Source organism: Delphinapterus leucas, chromosome 7 (genome assembly GCF_059928025.1).
Source record: "Delphinapterus leucas isolate spDelLeu-1000000601 "Yukka" chromosome 7, BTC_Dleu_Yukka2, whole genome shotgun sequence".
NCBI classification, from domain to species: domain Eukaryota; kingdom Metazoa; phylum Chordata; class Mammalia; order Artiodactyla; family Monodontidae; genus Delphinapterus; species Delphinapterus leucas.
The window spans coordinates 62363344-62383266 of NC_143135.1; the positions used below are offsets into that span (position 1 = coordinate 62363344).

Sequence of the window (19923 nt, forward strand, 5' to 3'; positions counted from 1 at the left end):
CTTTCTTCTTGACTGGCATTCTTGGGTCTTTCCACTGACACAGGATTCAAGATCTCTTTTCAGGTCTCAACTTGATCCACCTGGATGGAGGCCAAGAGCCAGGTAACTGTTGCAAACCACTTCACTGTTTGAAATCCAGGCTGTCTTCTCTTTCAAATAAAGAAAAAATGATGTATTTTTTCCACCAACCTTGACAGTGCCCACGGAGTTTAAAGAAAAATAGCTTTTGAGTTTTTCAATGTTTATAAAACATTTATTCCGTTTAAAAAGAAAATTATTGTAAGCATAGAAAACATTATTAAAACTCCTCTTCGGGCAGCAGCATTTTTGGAGTTCGATGACTAACTCAATTAAGGCACAAACCAAATTTACACAGCTGTCTCATTACTCAATACATGATCAAATTCAAAGATGAACTGGTTGATGATAAAAACCCTCAATTCTTTAGAGAAAAATTTAAAACCCTCACCCCCAAAAAATACTTTTAAAAACCTCTTTGACTCTAGTCTCTAAAAAGGTGGGTGAGTTTGGACAGTTTTCTGGGGCAGAACAGACTGAAAGGCCCCTTTCTATTCACTGGACCAGAAGTTCCGGATCTCACCCCCTCAGTAAGACAGGATCCAGCTTGCTGTCACTTTCATTTTTTTTTCTTCTGTGCTCTCCAAGCCCCTCAGGCTTGATCCTTAATGCCCCCTCTGATTCTTATCCTCCCACGTATTAACCAAGAGGATTGAAAAGAAGGAAAGCAATCCCCTGGCATGGAGACATTAAAGTGACAGTGCTACTCAATGGGCACTTGATGCAGGATGAGTTGGCGAAGATTTCTTCACACTGGAGTCATTCACAACATGCCGTCTCTTCGCATCCAAGCAGCTCCCTATCCGTCGAGGAAAAACACTGAGACTCTTCGAGACAAGTCAAACCTTCCCCCAAAGGTGTTTTCTGAGACGCTGTAGTAGTATTAGGCATGTGAGCATAAGCTGTGCAAACAGTTCGCGGTTTCCTAAATGAGAGAGTTCGGCCGCTTGGCTTCCACATCCACCCTTTTTCCCTCAGTCTCTCTCCAAACTACCCACCTTCCTTTTGCAGAAAAAACAAATCTCTCTGCTACCGCCGGCCACCCCTGCCCACACCCCGTTCTTATATAGAAGAGCACAGAAATGTCCTGCACCCTCCACGCGATGAAGTGTTTCCTCAGGCAGGAGAAACAGCAGCACTAGAAATTATATAACTCTCGATTTTGGCTTCTCTAAGACATGGAGACCGGAGGGTCGGGGGGTGCTAGTCTGGGAGATACTGCTGGGCACTGAACGCGCACAAAAGGGCGCCAGGCGTCCTCGCTGGGCCCCCCAACCCGAAACACCGGCTGGTAAGGGGGTCTTCTCGGGGAGGTGGGGGGCAAAATTATCTCCGGTCTCTTTCCAAGCGAGGAGAAAGGATAGAATATGAGGGGACTAAAGACTGAGAAGGGGAGTCTGACGGCTGTGAGGGGAGGAGGCTAGTCGGGGCTGCTCTGGCAGCCGGCTGGGGGCTCTAGGGAGGAGGTCCCCGAGAAGCCGGAGCCTTAACACACGGGCCATACCAGAGGGGCAAGCACCCTGAAGGAATGAAAGGGGCTGGGCAGCTCGGCCCCAGCTAACGGAGGTACCCTGAGGAGAGGAAAACGCGCAGCGACATCCCTGCGCTCGGACCGCCCCACGTTCCCCTCAGGAGGCGAGAAGAGGGAGCTACGGTAACAAATTAAAGAGAAGGGAATACGGGCCTGGCAGGGGGGCGGGCCCATGGGAGTCTGGACCTCCTGGAAGCCAATGAGCGGCTCCCGTTTCTGGACGCCGGGCCCAATCACAGCCAGGATGGAGGGCGCGGCTTTTGACTGGGTCGGGGCGGGCCAGGGATGAGGGCTAGAGGCGTGAGTCCGCACCACTTCCCGTCCCGGGAGTTCTGGGTCCCCGCCCACCAGTAGTCACGTGAGTCGCCAAAATGGCGGCGCTCGGGCGTGAGGCCGGAGCCGACAGGAGGGCTGCAGGTGTGGTGCCGGTGGGAATTGGGGAAGCGTCCAAGGTAGGCGGAAACCCAGGGTGGTAGGGGCGGTGATTTCTGCAGCCTCAAGTGCTGCCGCACTCTTCTGAAATGATGCGCGTAAAAGGGATTTGAAGTCTAAAGAGAACAGCTCCCAAGTCCATGCAGGGCGCAATTAAATCCCTGGTTGCTATGAAAAGAGGTGGGGAGAAAGTAGGAGACCTAAAGGTTAGTCCTGATTGATGTAGTCTGTTTTCTCTTCACTCGGGGCGTTTGCATTTTAAATTTCCTGCCATTTTGTCCTGACCTCTGCCTGGGTTATGGGTTCTGAGGAGATGACTTCATCTTGCTTATCTGGGGGGCTTTCAAATACCAGGTGAATGTCTGAGCAAATGATGAGTGAATGTTAAATAAAATTCTGAAGGTCAAGTGAAATAATACACATAAAAGCACTACAAAACCATAAAATATTACTGGTGTAATCGTGGTGACTAGTTGAGTGGCCTTGAACTGGTTACTCTTTAGATAAAATGTTAGTTATAGAGAAATTTTTAAAATTCAGTACTTGTAAAAATTCTATCGGGAAGTTATCGGTATATTTCTCTGCTTTAATAACCGCCTTACAAAAACTATGCACTCAATAAATATTTGCTGTCCTGTTTAAGTATTTTGGGATCATAATCCTGTATATCTGTGTTTCCTATATATTGAGGTGTAGACGAGGTAGGAGGTTGATACAAGGGGTTGCCTGAAAGTTTTCTTTGTGAGGAATAAGGCACTTCAGTGAATTGGATGACAGCAAAACAAAAAGTTCTCCCAAGTTTCTGGTTAATTGTCATGTTACTGACATCTGCCTTCATGTACACTAGAGGGATTAGATATAGAATCTCCCTTAGATATTGCTATCTCGTCTTTTCCATTTGCCATTTAGATGTCAGAGAGAGGCAAAAGATTAAATCTAGTCTTTGAAAAATTGTAATTTATAAAATATTTTACTTTTTTTTCTGTCCTCCTCAGATATTTTAAAGAAAAAGATAGAACTGGCTTGAGTACAGTTCTTCAATGATGCAAGGAAAGAAACTCGTCCATTATTACTCATTGTTTAATACCATATGAAGATTCAAAAGAGTCTGTACCTTCAGGATGTTGATACCACGGATGAATTGGCCTTTCATTAGTTAGAGTTAGGGTTGGAACATATCACTTATTCAGGAAATGAATATTACAGTGATGTTCAACATGTGTCCATTGACTACCAGCATCAGAATCACTTGGTGTTATTAAAATGCAGATTTCTAGACTTTACTCCTGTTGAATCCAGATATCTCAATAGGGAGCTGAAGAGACTGCATTTCTGATAAACTCGTGATTCCTGTGCACATGAAAAGTTGAGAATCTTACTAAGTCTCTTTTATGCTTAACCTCTGATTCTCTTGCCCAGGACTCCTAAAATTTGAGACTTATTAGTCTATGCCCTTGACCATAAATGTTGTTAAAATGGAGAATCATATAAATTGTGAAAGGCATAGATTTAATCTATTCATTGGCTAATCTGGAATCCCATAATGCCAGTATGGCAAAAGATGTAACAAATATTAAGACGTTTCACAGAAATCTGAGAGTCTTACCAGAGCAAAATATTCAGAAGGGATCCTTTCTGAGGGTCCAATTTTGTTTTGTTTTTTTCAACTACTGGTTTCTGTTAAGATGCTACTGGCCAAACCTCATGGTCCCTTGACATTAGCAACTATTCATACATCACACTTGGGACACAGGAACTTTCCAACCCTGGAGCCCAGTGCCATAGGTCCAGGCTCCCTGATATACTGCATAGCAATTTCCAGCAAAGGCCCTACTTCTGCCTCAGTAGGGATCTGGATATATATACCTTATAAAATCCAAGGTAACCATGATCCACTGCCTCTTCCTAGGCTGGAATGTGTCCCTCTTTCTGATGTTCTCTCTCGATATTCTCCAAGGCAATCCCTGTTCTCTCCTACCTCTCCAGGAAAGTCAACATAATCTCCAAAAGCTCAGGCTTTCATGAGACAGAGGATAAAGATAGTGGTCAACAAGTAGCTACTGTTTACTTTCAGCTCTGAAAAAGCTAGAGCATGGAGAACTACAAAGGGCCTGGCTACCTTCAGGGAAAACTAAAGAAAACAAAAAATATCTCAGTAAATTATCCTTCTACAACAAGTCCTCAGGCAAGTCAGCCTCTCTGAACCTTGTTGTCTCATCCATAAAGGTAGAGATGACCATTATCCTACCAATTTCTCAAAGTTGTTATGTGAATCAAAAAGCCATCATCTAACAGATAATAAGAGCTCACTAAATAGTGACTGAATCATTAACAAAGTGTGTGAAAGCAGATGACAGTACTTGACACTTTTACTAGAGTCTAAATGTTTTTTAATCTGAATCTGTAGAATTTATAAGATTTAATATTAACATCATTAGCTATTATGGTTCTGGATTTTTGTGTTTTCCAGGACATCAAGATGCCAACATACATATATGGTCAGTCCAGTCCTTCTCTAGGAGATGCAAAACTCAGAAAACCAATGGTCATCGAAATCATAGAAAAAAAATTTGAATATCTTAGAAAAGAAAAGTAAGAAACTCACCTAGACTGAAAGTCAATAACTTTATTTGCAGATCTTTTGTATTGCCATTGTTTCTAGGTATCTAAGATCCTGTTAACTTTATTGAGTTGGTTATAAAGAAAGCTTATTTTAAAAAAAGAACTGGAGGGAAACATGAGCAGATGAAAATAGTGGTTTGTTGGAATACTGAGACTGGATAATTTCTTTTCTCTCTTGAAATTGTTTTGTTTCTAAAATTGTTGAAATGTTATTTGTGCAATAAACATATTTTAATTAAAAGTAGGAGAACACCATTTTGAGGGCTATTTATATCGTAATTAATTTCAGTTTAGAATTTATTACCTCAATAACAGTGCTGAGCTCAGCAAAAGGGAATACAGATTCCATGATGTACATATAGTCTCACATTACCGTTCTGACTTTTAGGTTAATAGAGCTCAAGAATAAAATCAAAGGACGTTGACCTTAGACTTTAAACATTTCTGGATTTAGGTATGAGTCAGAAAAACTAGATCTTTCAAATTTCTTTGGATGAAGTTTTGGAAATCCTAGACAAATTATTTTAAATATCTGGACTACTTAAGAATAGTTATTTTCTAGAAGGCCTAACCAAATGTAAAAAACTTTTTTCAAATGACCTTAAGCAAATTAATTCTTTTAGTAGAAAGAACAATATTCTTGGATTTAGATAGTTCATAAAATTTGGCTACATTGGAACATATTCATATTTATTTGTGGCCAAAATTTATTCTCTCTTTAAAAGAGCTCCATCTTAGAACCACTCTATTCTCAGGAAGATAATTATATTGTTCTCTCATTAGAATGCAAGTTCTATGAGGGGTAGAATTTCTTTTTTTTTTCCACTTTATTCACTGCCCCACCCTCAGCACAAAGAAAATATCTTTCTTTGTATAGTATTGAGCATAGTAAATGCTCAAGAAAAATTTGATGTTGAGTAAATATGTAATAACAAACCCAGGAAAGGATATATCTATTAGAAGAATATTATGTTGAACTTAATTCTTCACTTTGTTTTTCCAATTAGGACTTTAAATATATATGGAACAGTGACCTTTGGAACAACAGCTGGTTTCTCTGGAATATTGGCAAACTTAATTTTCAGACATTGCTTCAAGGTTAAACATGATGCTTTGAAGACATATGCATCATTGACTACACTTCCATTTTTGTCTACCATAGTTTCTTGTGAGCTTCTTGTAAGACATGCTTTGTATTCAGGTAAATTTAAATTCATTAACATATAATGTGTTTCTAAGTAAAATTACTCATTAACATATACTGTTGCTACTGCTGATAATAGTCCCTTACATTTGTGTATTTCTTTACCACTAACAAAGTACCTTCACATATATTGTCCTGTTTCATCCCCACAACAATCCTCCTAATCAGCCAGGGCAAGTAGTATTGTGTCTTTTCTTTACAGGTAAGAAACTAAGCTGAGACATGTTCAAGTACACTAAGAAGCAGCATGATATACTGGGAAAAAAGGAGGCTTTGGTATACTACATATTTCACTTAAGTTTCGTGACACTGGGCAAGTCATTTAATCTCTGAGACTCAGTTGTCTTATCTATGAATTAGGACTAATAGTACTTACCTCACAGGATTGTTTTAAGAATTAAGATACTGTGTGTTGAATGTCTAACATAGTATCTGGCATATTATGGGCTTCTAATGTTATTTCCTACCTCCTCCCCTTACCTTAAGTTTCACAACTAGTAATTGATGGAACCTCTGACCCCTGTTCATCAGGTCCCTGCTTAAATACCTTTTCCCCAGGGAAACCTCTGATTCCCTCAGGTTAAGTTTCTAGATACATTCTCTATTCATTTTACCTTCAAAGCATTGCACACTTAAGATTATTTGTTTAAATATTTGTCTAATGTATTTCCTTCTTAGTAAACGGACCTGAAGGTCAGAGATTGGATCTCTTCTGTGTAATACTGTATCCCTAGCACATGCCTGACACATAGACAATATAAATGTACTACCCTAGAATCCAGATATCTGGTCTACTAGTTTAATATACTTCACTATGAAATTACTTCTTCAACAGCCATATAAGTAAGAGGTAACTTATCTTTATGTGAAGTATAATAAAAGCATTTTTTAAATGTGATACATTTAGTCTATTGTGCCATAGACTGAATTTCTAATATTCTTTCTACTATTTTGCTATGCTTGAGGACAATGCAAATAACTACTGTATGAGGACCCAAGACTCTTTAATAGTTCTTATCCTGAGTTTTAAAAGGAGATCAAATTTACTTTTGTTTTCCAGGTAATATAAGCCGGGAAAATTGTGTTCTGAGAAGTTCACTGATTGGCATAGTGTGTGGTGTTTTATATCCCATTGCTTTAGCTTTTTCTAAAAATGGACGTCTGGCAGTCAAGTAAGTCCATCTTTTTGTTCCGTTTCTTCCTTTCTTCCCTTTTTTTTTTCAAATTTATTTATTTAATTTATTTATTTTTGGCTGCTTGGGGGTTTTCTCTAGTTGAGGCAAGCAGGGGCTACTCTTGGTTGCGGTGTGCGTATGGGCTTCTCATTGCGGTGGCTTCTCTTGTTGCAGAGCACCGGCTCTAGGCACACAGGCTTCAGTAGTTGTGGCACGCAGACTCAGCAGTTGTGGCTCGTGGGCTCCAGAGCGCAGGCTCAGTAGTTGTGGCGCACGAGCTTGGTTGCTCCGCAACATGTGGGACCTTCCAGGACCAGGGCTTGAACCTGTGTCCCCTGCATTGGCAGGTGGATTCTTAACCACTGCACCACCAGGGAATCCCCCCCTTTTTCTTTTTAATGTTAATAAATTCTCCTTATTCTTTAGCTGCCAATGACACATTTTCATCAAAATATCATAGTTTCATATTTCAAATAGCTAATTTTTACCTTTTTTGCTATCTACATGAAAGATCTAGAATAGAAATGATCAGTTTAGGAGACATCAACGAATTTTTTATAGAATTTACTTCCAGAGGAAGTAATTAATCCTTTTTCGTTTTTAGGTATCATACTGTTCCACTGCCACCAAAAGGAAGGGTTTTACGTTATTGGCTGCTGCTTTGTCAAACAGAGGTAAAAGCAATGGTGATTCCTCTTATACTTCAGACAGCCCTTGGAATATATCATGGTCTACAGCATTATGCAATATTTGAAAGTACACTTGAGAAAACTGTACATGAAGATTAACCAAAGAATGAATGGATACTAAATCAGTATAATGGACTTTTTTATGACGAGGACTTAGGCACTGCTGAAAGAGTTAAAAGTAATTCTGGATAGACAATTTGTTTCTTTTCCTTTTGCCTGGTGTATAGCAGGTGCTCAATAAATATTCAGTAATTAAATAAATGTAGGTTTCGTCTCTGTTTTGTCATTGTATGTGGAAATGGATTTGAGGCCTCAAGGTCTGATCTATACATTTATGTATGTATTCATTCACAAACATTTATTGAGCACCTGCTAGGTCTCAGACATTGTGTTACATATAGTAAGAAATCATCCTTATCCAGAAAGAACTCACAATTAGAAATGTGAACACATAGCATGAGAGGGTTTGAGAGATATACACATAATTCTTTGGGCACACTGAGGGTGTGGCTGTTAACTACTTGTGCAGAAGGGAAAGCTATGGGGAGAAAGTGACATTTGTCCTAGATTTTGAAGGGGAAGTTGAAAGTTCACAAGAAAGCAATATAGAAATAACATAACAGCCCATTCCTCTACTCTAAACTCGAATTCAGTACACTTCAGTACACTTACTAGCTCTTATCATTGACAAATTACCTTCACTGTGCTATTTAAAGAACATTTATTGAGTGCATTAATATAGGCACCAGGGGTACGAAAATTCAGTCACTGCCCTCAAGAAGCATAAAATCTAAAGAAAGAGATCACAGCATGCTTCTTTAAGTCTTCTAGAGCATTCTTGAGCTACATGTTTAGTTAGGGAAACAGGAGAGGAAATGAATGCTGTCTGATGAAAAGAATAAGACACAGAATGGAACCCCGTAACTCATTCTCCTTGTCTTAATCACATTCATCTTGAGATTTAAAGATTTGGTCATCTGAGGCCCCAAGCAACACAAAACAGAAATGGAAGTCTTAATTAGGTGCTTTACAGCATCATATATAACAAAATGAAATACACACACTCTTTTACTAATAAAAAAAAATGGTTAGTAAGCCGTCCAGCTTTGTATTCTCAGAATAATCCATGATACTTGAAACTCTGAGGAAAGGGCAGGCAATTGGGGGAAGAGAGGAAACCAAGTCAAATAGATAACAAGATCAATGGTATTAATATTAACTCTTAAACATTTATTATTATACAATTATACAAGTACATGAATACCTTCTTATTGTGAGATATACAAATGATCCAGAAGTATATAGAGCGTGACTTGAAAGTCCCCCTTCACTCCCACTCCATCCTATTTCTACTCCATTCTCCAGAGGCAACCATCATCAAGTTAGCACATCTTTTTCCTTGTAGTATTCTTTTGTAACTTACATATTTTTTTAATAAATGGTATTATCCATACATATACTGGAAATTAATTTTCCCTTCAATATATGTCTTGGAGATCTTTCCGACTCATTACGTGTAGGTCTAACATGTTCTTTTTGGTGACTGAAAAACATTCTTGGTGATTCTAGTATTCACATAGGTGATCTTTCCAATACCCTGGTCTCTCTATCCTACCACTTATTCCCATGGTCATACTTTAGACCTGTGCTGTCCAATATAGTAGTCATTAGCCATGTGTGCCTCCTGAGCATTTGAAATGTGAGTAGTCTAAATTGAGATATGTAGTAAGTATAAAATACACATTAAGTTTTAAAGATTTACTATGTAAAAAAGAATATAAAACATCTCAATAACCTTTTGATTACATGTTGAAATGTTACTCTTGGATATATTGGATTAAATAAAATACATTAAAATTAATTTTACCTGCTTTTTTAAATCTGGCTACTATGAAATTTTAAGTTATATACACAGCACATATTTTTATTGGACTGTGTTGCCCTAGACCTTGTCATTATCAATAAACTGAAATTCTTCACATTCTCAATTGTAAAATCCCATATTCTGATCACTACCTCCTGTCCTTCCTGTTTATTCCTTCTCATACTGCAATCCGGCATTACTTCAGCTCTATCAGAATCTATAATCCATTAATCCCACTACCTTTTCACTGTCTCTCACCCCCCTCACATCCTTACCATCTCCAGCTTCAGTCACATCAATCTTTTTAAAGTTTGCCAGTATCAAGGAAAAAAAAACAAAAATGAATCTAGCTAAGGTTGATTTTGAAATAAAGATATTTGCCTCTTGTTTTGTGAATTTTCTGTTCATGTCTTTGGCGCATTTGATTTGTAGATCAAATAAATTCTCTATAAATTCTGGGTATTTTGTTTCTTCATATACTGAGATAGTAATCTGAGAAATACAGCAAGGTTGATTTAGGTTCACCTCCCTCACCACCTGAAAGCAGGAGAGATCTGTATCTTACTCCATGACTTCAATTTGCCTTTTTTACAATAGAAAAAGCAGGGAAGTCTATCAATGTTTTCCACTGGCTTTGGAAGCAGTACTTGCCAAAGTGGCTGTAAGAGGCCTGAAAGGAGAAATTAGGGAAAACTTGATCTGGGCCTGAGCCCAAAGGTGAAGCTAGGTGAACCAGAGTGAAGAAAGGCAGCAAGTCACTAGAGGCAAGATAGTTCAGAGGTGTGAAGTACAGCCTGGAGCTCCACTATCAAAGTTCAAATCCTGGCCTTACTGCTTACCAATGGATAACTTTGAACAAGCTATTTCACCTCTCTGCACCTCACTTTCCTCATCTGTAAACTGAGAAATAAAGATTGTACTTACCTCAAAGTGTTGTCAGCACTAAATGAGTTAATACATGTAAATCAAAACAGTGGCCAACTCACAGGGAGTCTGTATATGTTACTGCCATTACTGTTGTTCGTGTTGCTCTTACTGCATGCCAGCTAGCACAGTCCTTTCCCTAGCCTGTAGTTATCTGTTTAGCATTTTTCTAGGAAAGATTAGAAAGAAGCACAGCAAAGAAAATTCACAAGATATCTTTCACTTGATTAAATACACACTTATTCATTCAACTAATACTGATTCAAGATACAGCATATGAAAGACATTGTATAACACACATTGGGCAATCTACCTAACCTTTCTGACCGTGTTTCCTCTTAAAACATAGTAATAACTGCTTTGCAGTGAGGTTATAGAAATGGAACCATACCATACCTGGCCTATAAGAGGTGCTCAATAAATGTGTTTACATTGCCTGTTTTCCCCGATGTTCTCCCTGAGTTATATGTAGTGACTAAGATATGGTCCCAACTATGGGAACTTACCTTCTCTCTTGGCTTTTCCCCTGCATTTTCTCCAACTGCCTTAGCCATGTGATTATCCCCCTGCTTTTGTATTTACTGCATCATATTGCATTACCTGCTATGTATTGTATCATATTGATTTTCTTCCTGCCTTTGTACAATTACATTGTCTTGTGTAAACTATTCAGTATTTGAATTTCCAACTTTAAGCAGTAATCTAATAATGAAGAAATGGTATTCTACAGATGTGGCTGATTTCATAGAACTTGTTCACTTACATTCCTAAGCCTCATTTAAAAAAAAAGATTCTTCCAAAGATACATAACCCATATTCCCCTATCTTCATCATCTTATACCCACAAAGACAGTCACGCTAACATTAATAAAAAGAATAATTGAATCTTGGTATCCCTGAGTCCCACCAGCTTCACTAAAGTAATGACCCCCAAAAGCCTCCCCAAGATTAGACATAGCAGAAGAGTAGTAAACTTAAAGACACAATATCAACTTCAAAGTAAAACTGAAAAAAAAACCTAACATAGTATTACTGAGTAACCTTATATACCTGTAATTTAAGTCAATTAAGGAAGGGATGAGCAGAAAAAATTTTTTGAAATACTAATGGCTGAAAATTTTCCAGATTTGATTAAATGTATAAAAAAAAAGACATAGATTTCCAGTCCAAGGTGGTAATACAGGAGACCCCTAAACTCATCTCCTCCCACAAACACACCGAATCTACAGCTACACACAGAGCAAATCCAGAAACTAGCTGAGCAACTCCTACACATCAGGCAAACAAGGAAATATCCAGACCAAAATAGGTAGGAAAGGCTGAGAAACACTCTTGCCATAAGCCCCCCTGCCAGCTCGGCAACATACTCTCACGAGGAAACTTGAAAATCCCAGTTTCTCCCACGCTGTTGGCCACACACCTTCCAGGTGCCTGCTCCTCTAGTGACACGGGGCCGGGAGATGCTCTCCTCAGTGCCTTGCCTGGGTGGGCAAGTCAGGCTCTAGGGCTGGCAGAAATCCTCGTTTGAGGGTCCCACTGAGGTCCCCAGTCAAAGTGCTACAGCTGAGCAGAGCGGCTGCTTGGGACTACTGCTCAGGTGCTGCAGAAAGCCTTCTTGGAATCTGACATGTTATTACTTTCGGACCACTGGCCAGCTGCTCCTGACTTAGCCACATGAAGGCTCAGACTATCCCAGTCTCTGAACTGAAGAGAACCAACACTATTAGCATATCTCTCACCACCATGAATGCAAGGTATTTCAATGAAGAGTATCAGGAGGACATCTACAAGTCCCAGACTGGCATGTGAAAGTTCTGAGGAATGGTGGAATAACCCAATGTACCTAGGTGACCTTTACAGACAGCTGAGACAGAGCTACAACAGGGCAGTGGCTGACACACAACTCAAAGCACATCTTTTCCAGCCGTGTGGCTGACAGGGTCTTGGTGCTCTGGCCGGCTGTCAGGACTGAGCCCCTGATGTGGGAGAGCCGAATTCAGGACATTGGACCACCAGAGACCTCCTGGCCCCATGAAATATCAATTAGCGAGAGCTCTCCCAGAGATCTCCGTCTCAACGCTAAGACCCAGCTCCACTCAACGACCACCAAGCTCCAGTGCTGGACACCCCATGCCAAACAACTAGCAAGACAGGAACACAACCCCACCCCTTAGCAGAGAGGCTGCCTAAAATCATAATAAGATCACAGACACTCCAAAACACACCACCAGATGTGGTCTTGCCCACCAGAAAGACAAGATCCAGCCTCATCCACCAGAACACAGGAACCAGTCCCCTCCACCAGGAAGCCTACAAAACCCACTGAACCAACCTTACCCACTGGGGGAAGACACCAAAAAAAACGGGAACTACGAACCTGCAGCCTGGGAAAAGGAGACCCCAAACACATTAAGTTAAGCAAAATGAGAAGACAGAGAAACACACAGCAGATAATTACAGAACAAACAAAAAGAAATAGGCAGTCTACCTGAAAAAGATTTCAGAGTAATGATAGTAAAGATGATCCAAAATCTTGAAAATAGAATGGAGAAAATACAAGAAACGTTTAACAAGGACCTAGAAGAACTAAAGAGCAGACAAACAATGATGAACAACCCAATAAATGAAATTAAAAATTCTCTAGAAGGAATCAATATCAGAATAACTGAAGCAGAAGAACGGATAAGTGACCTGGAAGAAAAAATAATGGAAATAACTACCGCAGAGCAGAATAAAGAAAAAAGAATTGAGGACAGTCTTACAGACCTCTGGGACAACAGTAAACACACCACATTTGAATTATAGGGGTCCCAGAAGAAGAAGAGAAAAGGGACGGAGAAAATATTTGAAGAGATTATAGTTGAAAACTTCCCAAATATGGAAAATGAAATAGTCAAGTCCAGGAAGCACGGAGAGTCCCATACAGGATAGATCCAGGAAGAAACACGCCAAGACACATATTAATCAAACTTTCAAAAATTAGATACAAAGGAAAAATATTAAAACCAGCAAGGGAAAAGCAACAAATAACATACAAGGGAATCCCCATAAGGTTAACAGCTGATCTCTCAGCAGAAATTCTGCAAGCCAGAAGGGTGTGGCAGGACATATTTAAAGTGATAAAAGGGAAAAACCTATAACCAAGATTACTCTACCCAGCAAGGATCTCATTCAGATTGAACAGAGAAATTACAACATTTACAGACAAGTAAAAGCCAAGAGAATTCAGCACCACCAAACCAGCTTTACAACAAATGCTAAAGGAACTTCTCTAGGCAGGAAACACAAGAGAAGGAAAAGACCTACAATAACAAACCGAAAACAATTAAGAAAATGGTAATAGGAACATACATATCAATAATTACCTTAAATGTAATGGATTAAATGCTCCAACCAAAAGATATACACTGACTATATCAATACAAAAACAAGACCCGTATATATGCTGTCTACAAGAGACCCACTTCAGACCTAGGGACACATACAGACTGAAAGTGATGGGATGGAAAAAAACACTCCATGCAAATGGAAATCAAAAGAAAGCTGGAGTAGCAATTCTCATATCAGACAAAATAGACGTTAAAAGAAAGACTATTACAAGAGACAAAGAAGGACACTAACTAATGATCAAGGGATCAATCCAAGAAGAAGATATAACAATTGTAAATATTTACGCACCCAGCATAGGAGCACCGAAATACATAAGGCAAATGCTAACAACCATAAAAGGGGAAATTGACAGTAACACAATAATAGTAGGGGACTTTAACACCCCACTTTCACCAATGGACAGATCATCCAAAATGAAAATAAATAAGGAAACACAAGCTTTAAATGACACATTAGACACGATGGACTAAATTGATATTTATAGGACACTCCATCTAAAAACAACAGAATACACTTTCTTCTCAAGTGCTCATGGAACATTCTCCAGGATCGGTCATATCTTGGGTCACAAATCAAGCCTTGGTAAATTTAAGAAAATTGAAATCATATCAAGTATCTTTTCCAACCACAACTCTATAAGACTAGATGTCAATTAAAGCAAAAAAGATGTAGGAGGCTTCCCTGGTGGTGCAGTGGTTAAGAATCCGCCTGCCAATGCAAGGGACACGGGTTTGAGCCCTGGTCCAGGAAGATCCCACATGCCGAGGAGCAACCAAGCCCATGCAGGAAAACTACTGAGCCTGCATTCTAGAGCCCATGAGCCACAACTACTATAGCCTGCGTGTATAGAGCCTGTGCTCCGCAATGAGAGAAGCCACCACAATGAGAAGCCTGCACACTGGCACAAAGAGTAGCCCCCACTCACTGCAACTAGAGAAAGCCTGCGAGCAGCAACAAAGACTCCGTGCAGTCAAAAATAAATAAATTAATTAATTTTTTTTAAAAAAGCTGTAAAAAATACAAACACATGGAGGCTAAACAATACAGTACTAAATAACCAAGAGTTCACTGAAGAAATCAAAGATGAAATCAAAAAATACCTAGAAAAAAATAACAATGAAAACACGATGACCCAAAACATATGGGATGCAGCAAAAGCAGTCTAAGAGGGAAGTTTATAGCAATAAATCCTACCTCAAGAAACAAGAAATATCTCAAATAAACAACCTAACCTTTCACCTAAAGCAATTAGAGAAAGAAGAACAAAAAAAACCCAAAGTTAGCAGAAGGAAAGAAATCATAAAGATCAGATTAGAAATAAAAAGAAATGAAGGAAACGATAGCAAAGATCAATAAAACTAACAGCTGGTTCTTTGAGAAGATAAACAAAATTGATAAACCATTTGCCAGACTCATTAAGAAAAAAAGGGAGAGGACTCAAATCTATAGAATTAGAAATGAAAAAGGAGAAATAACAACTGACACTGCAGAAATGCAAAGAAAGGGTCATGAGAGGTTACTAACAAGCAACTATATGCCAATAAAATGGACAACCTGGAAGAAATGGACACATTGTTAGAAAAGCACAACCTTCCAACACTGAAGCAGGAAGAAATAGAAAATATAAACAGACCAATCAGAAGCACTGAAATTGAAACTGTGATTAAACATCTTCCAACAAACAAAAGCCCAGGACCAGATGGCTTCACAGTCGAATTCTATCAAACATTTAGAGAAGAGCTAACACCTATCCTTCTCAAACTCTTCCAAAATATAGCAGAGGGAGGAACACACCCAAACTCATTCTACGATGCCACCATCACCCTGATACCAAAACCAGACAATGATGTCACAAAAAAGAAAACTACAGACCAATGTCACTGATGAACATAGATGCAAAAATCCTCAACAAAATACCAGCAAACAGAATCCAACAACACATTAAAAGGATCATACGCCCTGATCATGTGGCGTTTATCCGAGGAATGCAAGGATTCTTCAATATATGCAAATCAATCAATGTGTTAAACCATAATAACAAATTGAAAGGGAAAAACGATATGATCATCTCAAAAGATGCAGAAAATGTTTTTCACAAAATCTAACACTGCTTTATGAAAAAAACCCTCCAGAAAGTAGGCATAGAGGGAACATACCTGAACATAATAAAGGCCATATATGACAAACTCACAGCCAACATCGTTCTCAATGGTGAAAAACTGATACCATTTCCACTAAGATCAGAAACAAGACAAGGCTGCCCACTCTCACCACTATTATTCAACATACTTCTGGAAGTTTTAGCCACAGCAATCAGAGAAGAAAAACAAATAAAAGGAATCCAAATCAGAAAAGAAGTAAAACTGTCACTGTTTACAGATGACATGATACTATACATAGAGAATCCTAAAGATGCTACCAGAAAACTACTAGAGCTAATCAATGAATTTGGTAAAGTAGTGAGATACAAAATTAATGCACAGAAATCTCTTGCAGTCTTATACACTAACGATGAAAAATCTGAAAGAGAAATTAAGGAAACACTCCCGTTTACCACTGCAACAAAAAAAATAAAATACCTAGGAATAAACCTGCCAAAGGAGACAAAAGACCTGTATGCAGAAAACTATAAGACACTGATGAAAGAAATTAAAGATGATACAAACAGATGGAGAGATATATCATGTTCTTGGAATGGAAGAATCAACATTGTGAAAATGACTATACTACCCAAAGCAATTTACAGATTCAGGGCAATCCCTATCAAACTACCAATGGCATTTTTCACAGAACTAGAACCAAAACTTTCACAATTTGTATGGAAATACAAAAGACCCCAAATAGCCAAAGCAATCTTGAGAAAGCAAAACGGAGCTGGAGGAATCAGGCTCCCTGACTTCAGACTATACCACAAAGCTACAGTAATCAAGACAGTATGTTACTGGCACAAAAACAGAAATATAGATCATTGGAACAGTATAGAAAGCCCAGAGATAAACCCACGCACATATGGTCACCTTATCTTTGATACAGGAGGCAAGGATATATAATGGAGAAAAGACAGCCTCTTCAATAAGTGGTGCTGGGAAAACTGGACAGCTACATGTAAAAGAATGAAATTAGAACACTTCCTAACACTATACACAAAAAAACCCTCAAAATGGATTAAGACCTAAATGTAAGGCCAGACACTATAAAACTCTTCAAGGAAAACATGGGCAGAACACTCTTTGACATAAATCACAGCAAGCTCCTTTTTGACCCACCTCCTAGAGAAATGGAAATAAAAATAAACAAATGGGACCTAATGAAACTTAAAACCTTTTGCACAGCAAAGGAAACCATAAACAAGACCAAAAGACAACCCTCAGAATGGGAGAAAATATTTGCAAATGAAGCAACTGACAAAGGATTAATCTCCAAAATTTACAAGCAGCTCATGCAGCTCAATAACAAAAAAACAAACAACCCAATCCAAAAATGGGCAGAAGACCTAAATAGACATTTCTCCAAAGAAGATATACAGACTGCCAACAAACACATGAAAGAATGCTCAACATCATTAATCATTGGAGAAATGCAAATCAAAACTACAATGAGATATCATCTCACACCAGTCAGAATGGCCATCATCAAAAAATCTAGAAACAATAAATGCTGGAGAGGGTGTGGAGAAAAGGGAACACTCTTGCACTGCTGGTGGGAATGTGAATTGGTTCAGCCACTATGGAGAACAGTATGGAGGTTCCTTAAAAAACTACAAATAGAACTACCATATGACCCAGCAATCCCACTACTGGGCATATACCCTGAGAAAACCAAAATTCAAAAAGAGTCATGTACCAAAATGTTCATTGCAGCTCTATTTACAATAGCCAGGACATGGAAACAACCTAAGTGCCCATCATCGGATGAATGGATAAAGAATATGTGGCACATATATACAATGGAATATTACTCAGCCATAAAAAGAAACGAAATTGAGCTATTTGTAATGAGGTGGATAGACCTAGAGTCTGTCATACAGAGTGAAGTAAGTCAGAAAGAAAAAGACAAATACCGTATGCTAACACATATATATGGAATTTAAGAAGAAAAAAAAATGTCATGAAGAACATAGGGGTAAGACAGGAATAAAGACACAGACCTACTGGAGAACGGACTTGAGGATATGGGGAGGGGGAAGGGTGAGCTGTGACAGGGCGAGAGAGAGTCATGGACATATACACACTAACAAACGTAAGGTAGATAGCTAGTGGGAAGCAGCCGCATGGCACAGGGATATCGGCTCGGTGCTTTGTGACCGCCTGGAGGGGTGGGATAGGGAGGGTGGGAGGGAGGGAGGGAGATGCAAGAGGGAAGAGATATGGGAACATATGTGTATGTATAACTGATTCACTTTGTTATAAAGCAGAAACTAACACACCATTGTAAAGCAATTATACCCGAAACTGATTCACTTTGTTATAAAGCAGAAACTAACACACCATTGTAAAGCAATTATACCCCAATAAAGATGTTAAAAAAAAAAAAGACAACCCTCAGAATGGGAGAAAATATTTGCAAACAAAGCAACTGACAAAGCATTAATCTCCAAAATATACAAGGAGCTCATGCAGCTCAATATCAAAAAAAACAACCCAATCAAAAAATGAGCCGGAGACCTACATAGACATTTCTCCAAAGAAGATATACAGATTACCAACAAACACATGAAAGGATGCTCAACATCACTAATCATTAGAGAAATACAAATCAAAACTACAATGAGGTATCACCTCACACAGGTCAGAATGGCCAGAAAGTCTACAAACAATAAATGCTGGAGAGGGCGTGGAGAAAAGGGAACCCTCCTTCACTGTTGGTGGGAATGTAAATTGATAGAGCCACTGTGGAGAACAGTATGGAGGTTCCTTAAAAAACTAAAAATAGAGCTACCATATGACCCAGCAATCCCACTATTGGTCATATACTCTGAGAAAACCATAATTCAAAAACAGTCATGTACCGAAATGTTCATTGCAGCACTATTTACAATAGCCAGGACATGGTAGCAACCTAAGTGTCCATCGACAGATGAACGGATAAAGAAGATGTGGCACATATATACAATGGAATATTACTCAGCCATAAAAAGAGACGAAATTGAGTTATTTACAGTGAGATGGATGGACCTAGAGTCTGTCATACAGAGTGAAGTAAGTTGGAAGGAGAAAAACAAATACTGTATGCTAACACATATATATGGAATCTAAAAAAAATAAAGTAAAGTAAAATGGTTCTGAAGAACCTAGGGGCAGGACAGGAATAAAGGTGCAGATGTGGAGAGTGGACTTGAGGACACGGGGAGGGGGAGGGGTGGGCTGGGACCAGGTGAAAGAGTGGCATGGACATATATACACTACCAAATGTAGAATGGATGGCTGGTGGGAAGCAGCTGCATAACACAGGGAGATCAGCTCGGTGCCTTGTGACCACCTAGAGGGGTGGGAAAGGGAGGGTGAGAGGGAGACACAAGAGAGAGGGGATATGGGGATATGTGTATACGTATGACTGATTCACTTTGTTATACAGCAGAAGCTAATGCACCATTGTAGAGCAATTATACTCCAATAAAGATATTAGAAAAAAGAAAGAAAATCCCAGTTTCTCCCTGACGAGGGAAGGGAAGGGTTTGGACCCAACAACTAATGCCGTAACATTTGACTTCCGTCTGAGGAGTGGCCCCTCAAAACACCTAGCTCTGAAAGCCAGTAGGCTTGCAGCAACGCCATGAGACCCATTTGTAGGAGCACTGGCTGTAGCTATCCTCAGGGCTCAGTGCAGAGGGAGCAGGCAAAAAATGCCACTCAGTCTTCCAGTCTTCCCTGAATGGGGTCTATTTTTACACACTTTAAGAAATGCTGCCTGAAGGTCAGAATTCTAATTTAACTTGCGCTTAGGGGCTAACTGCAATCCTCCCCAGAGACCAGGGAAGCCAGAACTCACCTTTCCACCTCTCTTCAGGCTGCTCC

General features: G+C 39.3%; 2 protein-coding genes across 4 annotated transcripts in view; one reads left to right on the forward strand and one right to left on the reverse strand.

Moving 5' to 3' along the window:
- LOC149748752 (disks large 1 tumor suppressor protein-like) overlaps positions 1-19923 on the reverse strand; it is a 588852-nt gene that overhangs the window by 539411 nt on the left and 29518 nt on the right. For both annotated transcript variants that reach the window (XM_089914186.1, XM_089914187.1), the window contains exon 1: positions 1-19923. This exon is cut by the window's right edge and continues 29518 nt beyond it. In XM_089914186.1, the coding sequence (XP_089770312.1) occupies positions 1-19 (19 nt within the window). In that variant the 5' untranslated portion in view covers positions 20-19923.
- Positions 1951-10050, forward strand: TMEM126B (transmembrane protein 126B). 2 transcript variants are annotated; one of them, XM_022593989.2, is made up of 5 exons: positions 1951-2061; positions 4512-4633; positions 5671-5864; positions 6928-7039; positions 7647-10050. In XM_022593989.2, the coding sequence occupies exons 1-5, from the start codon at positions 1981-1983 to the stop codon at positions 7828-7830; spliced, it is 693 nt and encodes a 230-aa protein (XP_022449697.1). In that variant the 5' UTR covers positions 1951-1980; the 3' UTR covers positions 7831-10050. The 2 variants fall into 2 exon arrangements, with proteins under 2 accessions (XP_022449697.1, XP_089770307.1); XM_089914181.1 differs by lacking the exon at positions 1951-2061 and adding an exon at positions 2080-2247.

Excerpts from the sequence above, each read along its gene's own strand:
- TMEM126B (XM_022593989.2), top strand. The coding sequence starts at position 1,981 with ATGGCGGCGCTCGGGCGTGAGGCCGGAGCCGACAGGAGGGCTGCAGGT. Across the intron at positions 5,865-6,927 it reads AAGACATGCTTTGTATTCAG|GTAATATAAGCCGGGAAAAT; the intron begins GTAAATTTAAAT and ends TTTGTTTTCCAG. Across the intron at positions 7,040-7,646 it reads AATGGACGTCTGGCAGTCAA|GTATCATACTGTTCCACTGC; the intron begins GTAAGTCCATCT and ends TTTCGTTTTTAG.